This window comes from Falco rusticolus, chromosome 3, assembly GCF_015220075.1.
Source record: "Falco rusticolus isolate bFalRus1 chromosome 3, bFalRus1.pri, whole genome shotgun sequence".
NCBI classification, from domain to species: Eukaryota; Metazoa; Chordata; class Aves; order Falconiformes; family Falconidae; genus Falco; species Falco rusticolus.
In genome coordinates, this window is record NC_051189.1 from 59,320,682 (window position 1) to 59,329,561 (window position 8,880).

The window sequence follows — 8,880 nt, forward strand, 5'->3', positions numbered from 1 at the left end:
AGTGTGCCAAGATGGCTATAGTTTCATTAAAAGCCTGATGCTATTGGATATTTCATTAAAAGCTCAGATCCTATGGAAAAGTAATTATATGATGATCTCAACTATTATTTAAAAACAATGCAATTGTCCAGCTCCCCCTGCCTGGCTGCAGAGAAACACTTGAAAATGTTTCCCAAGTGTATTCTAGAGACTCCAAACCTGCAGAAAAATTAAAAGGCCCACAGATAATAGACTTTAAAATTCCAGGTCTTTGTGAACTCATCTTACAGTTTTTTTTTCAGGGCTGACAGTCCTGCTTCCTTAAAAAAAAAAAAAGAAAAGTCTAATAATTTGCATTGTCAAAGAATATCAGAAAATACAGCTTGTCATTTTTGTCAGCTTACCAGTTTTTTATCATTGCTAATAGTGCAGTTTCTCTTATTATATTACTTAGACTTCAACATTCTTCAGCAAGTTTTGGGTCATTGTTTTCCCCCACGCATTAACATTTCTGTTTAATCCACGAAGCAATTACCAACCACACTGGATCATGTAAATCCCATCAATTTGTTTGGGGTTTTTTTCCACTGCCAGACTTGCATGCATGAAATTCATTCCTGCTTTCTGCCAGGCTGTGTTGGTACAGGTCAGTGTTTCACTGTGCCACCTACCTGAGAGCAACCCAAAGGAATCGCTCCGTCCTGGCAGCACAGCACGGGGCCAGGGCAGGGCAGTGGGCACCTAGGAGAAAAGGGAACTGAAAAGTGTTTGAACAAAACCAGTCCAGGACACACCAAATAAGGGACTATTTTTGTTCAGAAATTTAGTTCCTGAGATGTCCAGATGAGGCCACTGTGGTTTTATTATCTCGATTTCAGGAAAGGAATATAATTTGGTTACCTCAGAGTTTCCCATCTCCACAACTGCAAGCGTGCTCAATAGCCTGTTTTTCTGAGGGAGAACAAAGAAAAGGAAATGGTTATTTTTTATTTTGTGCAGCAGTTAACGGTATTCACAGAGGCAGGAAGGGAACTGGACAATGGAAGCTGCAGATGTGGAATTTCTTTTTTAAATCCCCTTCAACACTGCTGTTGCTGCCTGACAGGCAGTGGAGATACAGCAGTGCAATAGCAGGAGATGCTGTGAGGCTGAAGCAGAGAAAGCATTTTTGTTTGATAAAGAGCCCTGGGTGAAGCTTTCCAGCAGCCCGACCCAGACTGTACTGGGCTTAGTTTCAAGTCAGAGGCGTGATGCAAAACCATGGAAGGGTACAGAGCGCTTTGGCTGAGTCACGTTGTTGGGAAAAGGGGAATTCTGTGGTGAGACGCCGGACCCGGCCCTGCCAAGTCCCCAGGCAGTGAACTCGAACGCATTTTGGAGATGGGGACGGCATTCTCATCCAAAAATATCTGGCCAGCCAGGGGGGAGACTGTGGCTGCAGGCAGACTGTGTTTCCTTTGTGTTTTGTTTTCGTTTATTACTAAAAGTGACCTCCAGAAGACAGAGCTCTGAAGTGACCGCGGGGACGTGGGTGCGCACGGGCCCGGCCATGGGGAATGGCGCTGGCTGCTGGGCAGAGCTGTGGCAGGTTACTCGTTCCAGCAGTGTGATTAAAAGATGGGAAATGCCCAACTGTTAATGCTCTCTAAAAGGCTTTTGTCTTCCCTTCGTGTTTGCCACTGCAGAAGGGAATGCCACATTCAAATCCATTTAGGCTGCCTGATAATAGGTGCATTTTTAACAGTGGCTGGGAAGACAACTCAGAGTCAGGATTCATGAGAGGCTCTCAGTTTTGCTTCTCCACCTGCTTGGGCTGAAGGGCCACATTTTAGCCTTAGGTCCCTGTGTCATGCAAGGCCAAATCTGGCCCGAGCTTGGCCTGCCATTGGGTTCCCTCTGCCCCACTGAGCAGTATCTCTGCCTGCAGCAGCAGGATTGTCCCTGCCACTCGGGGGGGGGAGGTGCGTTTGGATGACGGTTAACAAGAACACGGAGTTAGAGCTTATGGCCGCAATGGGATTTGGTATGTTTGTTTGTAAACTGACACATGTTGGCGGACAGTGCTTGTGAGGAAGGGATCTGTGACTCTCTCTCAGGCTGCCAACCCACTCTAACCAAATAGCTTCAACTGGCCTCAGTCCTTTTCAGACTCACTCAGGCACTCCAGGGAATGCAATATTTCAGCCTCAGGATGAGTTTTTTTTATGCCATGCAGCCCTGTTAAGGCTGTTTGCACAATGCATTTTAATTGCATGGCTCACTTAGCTTGCCACCATTTCATGTTTCTCACTGTGATCCTGGCTCTCCTGTTGTGGACTCTTCTTGCCAAACACAGCCACATGGATGCCACCTCTCTCCCCTCTCCTCCCAAACAGGTGCAGCTCTATGAGGGACCCAAAACTGAAAAGAGACTGTTGTGCCTGGCAGTAAGAAGGGACTGTGGGGATTGACTCCAAAGAGGTTGCTGGAATGCCCTAACACCCAGCTGCAGCTTCATGCATAGTCCTTTAACATCTGAGCTAATGTGGGGTTTTAAGGCGAGGCTCACTTGATGTGAGGTGGTGGGGAGGGTACAGCCATCACCAAATCTCTCAGGCAGCAGCAAAACATCTCCATCACCACAGATCCACTGAAGAGAAAAAGCCCTGAAATTCTTGTCCTATTTGCTGCAATTTTCACCTAGTTTAAAAGGTGCCTGAAGATTTTGCGTATCCTTTGCAGGGTCCCTTTGAGTTTAAACTCACTGCGTATTCCTGTAGCAGTACCATTTCCTTTCATGAGCAGAGCTAGCTTCAGCTGTTGTCGGGTATTATTATACCTCACTGCTTCCTTCCTTTCCCATCAGTCTCTCTATCCCGGAGCTAAATGTCAATTATAGTTTGAGCTGTTTGACTGCTAGTCCCCCTGTACCTCGGAATAGCCCAGAAAGACAGGAAAGTTCATGGGGAAAGGGACATCAAGTGGCTACATTTTCTGCAGCAAAAAAGAACCAGACCCCCAAAATCTTGCTAATAGGTGTGGAAGTAGCACAGGACATTTAGGACAGAGTAATTTGGGCAGAACTGCGCAGTATGACTTGACTGCTCACACTTGATGATGTGGGTAGCAAGCAATCATCCAAGTGGGTGCAGATGCCACTGGAAAATGTCAAGGCTGCAGTGAAAGTGGTATTCTTTCTGTAAAGAAAGAGGCCTATCCTTGCCACAAAGGGGGATATAAAAGCTAACAATTTCTATGAGTATTAACTTTTTTTTTTTTTTTAATTAAACAGAAAACAAGGACTCACATGAAAAGTCTTTACCAGCATTTTGCAGCATGCACATTCTTCTGATGGACTGGTAACTACTTCAGTGAAATCAGGAGCATCAACATAAAACCAATTGTGAAAATGTCCCTGAAATCTGAATTGAAATGATGGCTCCTTTGTTTGCTTGTTTTCTTCTATAGCTTGCTTGTTTCTTTTTGAAGTCTCTCATTAATTGTCCTGCAGCCACGGTATGTATCAGATAGCCAAGAAAGCTGACATGGTGAAGTTATATACAGCATCCTTGTGACCTTTTTGCAGTGAAGATACATATCTGTCCAATAAAGCCCAGGCCAAATGACAGTGACAGCTGCCTTGTGGCATTCAGTTTGAATTGAACAGGTTTGCTCACAAGTTGGGAGCAAGTATTTCATTACAGACTGTGCACCAAGATGAACATAAGCCCCCCAAAGTGAAACTTTCCCTCAGTGGCTATGGAAACAGCCCTGGTGGACTGAGATGCACTTCACAGGCTCCTCCTTGTCTCCTTGCTTTGACTTTCCCACCTCCGGCAAGCTGTCATCCTCTGTTGGCATTTGCATGTTGGTGTAGCACTTGGAAGGGAAGAAAACCTCACTTCATCTCTCAGGAGAGATCCAGGGTGTTATGGGAACTGAGCACTCAAAGAACGAGGGGCAAAGGAGCATGCTTTTTCTGAGGAAAGGTCCAAAGCTGCCTGCATGGGAAGATGCTCTTCTCTCAGGGAAAGAGCCCAAGTCACTTCTGAAACGGGGATTGCGTTATGTCAGCTTGAGCCTCATAATGAAAGGGATGACCAGCACGCCTGACTTCTTATGGGGACTGCCTGAGGTGCAGAAACTGAACCTTTCACGCAACCAGCTGGTGGTGATTCCTCCTTCACTGGGGAAACTGGACAGGCTGGTAGTGCTGAATTTGGGTGGCAACTGCCTCAAATGTCTGCCTAAAGAGATTGGGCTGCTGAGGAACCTGAAGGTCTTGTTTGTCAATATGAATTGCCTGACAGAAGTGCCAGCAGAGCTCAGCTTGTGCAGGAAGCTGGAGGTTTTGAGCCTCTCGCACAACTGCATCTCGCAACTGCCTTTGAGCTTCACCGACCTGACAAGTTTGAGGAAACTGAACCTCAGTAACAACCGCTTTGTGCAAATTCCCCTTTGCATTTTCGCACTGAGGAGCTTAGATTTCTTGCACCTAGGGTCGAACAGGCTTGAAAGCATTGCAGAGACTGTTCAGTATCTGGTCAATCTTCAAATCTTTATAGTAGAGAATAACAACATACGCACCCTGCCACGGTCCCTCTGCTTCATTACTGCTCTGGAGTTACTCAACCTTGATTACAACGCCATACAGACTCTCCCAGATGACCTCTACCTGCTGCGCCGGCTGCCGCGCATTGCATGGAACCCGATGGACAAAGGCCTACACATTGCCCACAACCCCCTGTCCCGGCCGCTGCCCGAGGTCATCGAAGGTGGGCTGGATGTTCTTTTCAACTACCTCAGGGAGAAAAAGGAGCACAACTGAGTTTCCGCTGGGCTTGGGATTAAGCCTGTCATCAAGACTCAGTCACATTGGAGCACTTTTCCTGCACAGGCATTTCCGCAGCGTAACGCCTGGGTTTTGAAGACTGTGGATGGCTTTAGTAACAGCTGGAGGAAAGCAAGTATGATGGTCTTGATTAAGTGTGTGAAGAGTAAACTTTCTAAAAATAGCCACCTCTGTAACTTTCAGTGTTGGTATGCTTGGGATTTTTTAGGAAAAAAAACCCACAACAAACTTGAGATAAAATGTTTGCTCTTTGTTTGACAGAAATAAATTAAGACAGAGGCTAGAAGTCCAGAAATGTGTATTTGCCAGCTATTAGGTTGGAGGAATATTAATATTAATTGGTTTTACTGTATGTGATCGCAGTTGCATTTTAACTCCTGCTCACTTCTTCATACACAGATAAACCACTACATAAACAAACACTGCTATCTAAGTGAATCACAAGGAAAATGTTTAATTTACTTTCAGCAGTAAATATATCCTGAGCTATATTAGCTCACAGACAGTATATTACTGCCAGTTCAATACCGTTTGTTGTTTACCCCACACCTGTGCACTGGCCTCTATAAATTACAGGTAAAGACTGCTGTTGATGAGATGATTTCCCAGTTCTTTGGGAGAAGACCCCAAACTCCCCCAAAGCCCCTGGTTCCCCTCCTGAGTCACACAGTCCTTTCCGTGGAGCTCTCTATGATGCTGGCAGTGGTGTGGTCACATCAGCCAGGAGCAGCATCCACATGAAGCAGAGAAAGGAATGTGGGTCCTTATTCCCTCAAATGAAGGCTGTCAGGTGAAGTTGCTGGTTACTACATGAACAGCTGCATTCCACTCACTTTCCCACATCCCTGCAATTGGAGCTGGAGTAACTACTTAGGAGGCAGTACACCTCCTAAAGGTGAATATTTTTTTTTTTTTTTCACAAAAAACAGCATCAAACCAATCATTGGCTTAAGAGCTCCAAAAACAAATACTTCCATGATTTCCAGTATCAGCCAATAGCATAAAAGTCAGGTCTGATGTGGTTTCTCACATTGATCTTCTGTGAATGTCCTTCATCAAAGTTTTATCTGGTAATAAAGAGGCAGTATGAAAGAGTCGTTAACAATTTATGCAACCTGGGGTTTTTTTGCTCCCTCACGCCATGTAAGACAGAAGCAAGACTGTTGAAATCGGTTGAGATAAATGCTTGTAATGGCAGCGTAAAAGAGGAATGAGCCTGTAATTCTTTAGCTAATTAAGAGTGTTCAAAGACACTTTTAAAGTGCTTCCTATCCTCTGTCAAATCTCAGGAATCAATGATTACTTTCTAAAACATAATTTGCTCGAAATTATGGAAGGCTGATTCTGCTTCTAATGAAGTTAATGGACAACCCCTGGCTGAGGGAAAATCTCTTCAGCAGAGGTAGAAACAATTCGGTAACAGCAGACAATTATGTAATTCATAGGTACATGCAAGAAAACACAGCACCTTTGGCCACGCTAACGTCATCAGTGCAGCACTGAATGTAGCAATGAAGAACTGGTGCTCGCAGAATATTCCACTGCAGGGCTGCCTACCCTGATATTTTATTATGTGGATTGTTTAGTGTATTGTTTGTTATCTTAATCAAGACTTTCAGTGTTCCATCCAGGAATCGCAGTTTCCAAGTGAGCCGTCAAGGACAAATCTTATGTTTCTAGAAAATGAGAAACCTTTTTGAAGGGCGCATTTGCTTGAGCATTAAACAAGCAAGCAAACAAACAAAGCAAGTAAACAAGTACCAAAGCACAGTTATTTTGTGACATTTTACATAATATGGATTTCAAATGCGAGGATATTTTATGTGCAGCTTTACATGTATTTATTTCATCTGTACAAAGAGATTTATAGCAAAGTTCCACATTTTTAATGAACAATACATCTAATAAATCAATATGTGATTCAATTAACAACAAGAAATAAAGTTGTAATTATTTATGGAACTACCAACAGATAATTCTTGGAGGGGTTTAGGCACAGATTGTTAACTTATCTAAATGTCCATTTCATATCCCTAAGTCTGGCATTCACTGCAGTCCCGCAATAGTGCTTTGCAGGAAAATTGGATGCCTATGGCATTAATCACCTGAAAAGATTTTCCACATAGCAGTATCCAGGATTATATGACACCGGATAGCCTCCAATGTGATCTGACTAGAAGAGGTATGCACAGTAATTTACATGGAAGATGTGAGACTGGACTGTGTGTGTTCATTAGGATACCACTACAGAGGGTGAGAAACAGTGCATGATTCAAGAAAATGGTCTCTAGACAGGGGATTAAAAGGCAAATTTGACATAATCAAATGCATCTGGAAAAGTGGTTATAATATGAAGTGCAATACCAATAATTTAAAATTCAATTATTCAATTGAATAATAACCTTTTACTGAGGCTAATAAACCTTTGTAAGCATATGAAACACATAAAAGTCTCTGCCTTTTCAAACAGAATAATAAAATTCATTGAATAAATGGTACTTTAATGTATAATTTAGATATTACCATTAAGAAGGTAATTTCTACTGAACTGCTTTAGTCTTCCTTTCATTCCTCAATCAAGACCCTTATAAATATCTTTCTCAGAGATATAGAAAATTATCTCACATCATTAAAGGTAATGTTCTGAATTCTTCCTGTGAAAAGAAAAGACTGTATGTCACTGTTAATGTATAGAAATATGCATGAGAGGCAAATGTAGATATATGTATTTGCATCTGAGAAGGAGCAAGACAGAGAAAGCAAGCGAGAGGTGCAGGAGGGAGACTGAAAGCATCATGTCACATACTGGCCACAGTTTTGAGCAGGGCATTGGCAAAGAACTGGTGGATGTCAGCATTGTCATCTGATATTAGCTCTACAGGTGACAGGGAAAAAAGGATCTGAAACGCTGCAGGGACTGTAGTCTTATCCCATATGACAACAGAACCATTTCTTTGTGTATATTAAATTATACAATTTTGACATATAATCTTTCAGAGAATTATACGCAGAATGTTATACTTATTTCTAGTACTCACTGAAGTTTTCTCACCCTAAGCCTAAGCCTCACAGCAGCACAACTTCTGATGCATCTATTATTTTTGTTGTTATTGGTGGAGGTGTTATTCAAAGGAATGGCAAAAGTGGTATCCACTTGTGAAAAAGAATACTCTCTTGGCAGGGTGACTTTTGCATGGCTATTGCTCAGAGAAGCCTTCAAAGAGCTTAGAAAAATTCTTGATGTGGATGAAACGAAAGACAAAGCACATGAACAAAGTAGAAAGAACATAGTCAGGTGTCAAAAGGCTGGGATAAATGTAATATACAACAGAGCTATACAAATTTTTCCCCAGCTATAACCAAATACACTGGTGGTACATTTTGGTGTACAATGGTGGTACAGATTCCATTTATTTTTATCTTAAATCAAAAAGAAAGCTGCATTCTATGAAAAGTTTGAAGACTAGTCAACAAGCAAAGCCTTTGAAAACTGGAAGGTTTCGGGCACCTGATCTAACCAAAGTCATCCACTTAACCTTTGACTGCAAGGAAAATGTTTTAACCTGAAGTGTTGCTGTACCACCTCACTGGCAGTTAAAGCTGAAATGTGTTGCACCCACTTCTCCAGGGCCATGGGCCAAACCTGCCAAACACGGGCAAAGTTCCTCATGTCACTTGTGACTGGTGACTTCCCAAAGTCCATTGCAATGTCCCACCAGCCCCATGGGGCACCCATGGACATGTAGTCTGGCCAGGAACGCCAACCCGTTACATGAACGAAGCACCTACAAAGACCCATTTGCAAGATGCACCGGGGTGGCATTTCAAAGCATAATTTTTCATATTCCACCTGAAAGCTCTTAAAACTCAGAATAAAGATTTGATGATTATTATTCTGGTTGAAGAATATGTTAGCACCTTTTTCCAATTTGCCGATATTTTCTCAACACTTTTCTTCATTTTCATCAAAATCCCTCTTTTTTCGTCAAACTCAAGAACAGTTTCTAGGCATTTTTACCAAAAGAATATGCATTCTGCAATTTAAGCTTTTTAGGATATAAATTAATTAA

At 42.7% G+C, this 8,880-nt stretch overlaps 1 protein-coding gene across 1 annotated transcript; it reads left to right on the forward strand.

Moving 5' to 3' along the window:
- Positions 1-3,742: 3,742 nt before the first annotated feature.
- LRRC30 (leucine rich repeat containing 30) lies at positions 3,743-4,786 on the forward strand. The gene is given in 1 exon segment (XM_037378766.1): positions 3,743-4,786. A coding segment is annotated over 1 exon segment (1,044 nt).
- Positions 4,787-8,880: the final 4,094 nt, after the last annotated feature.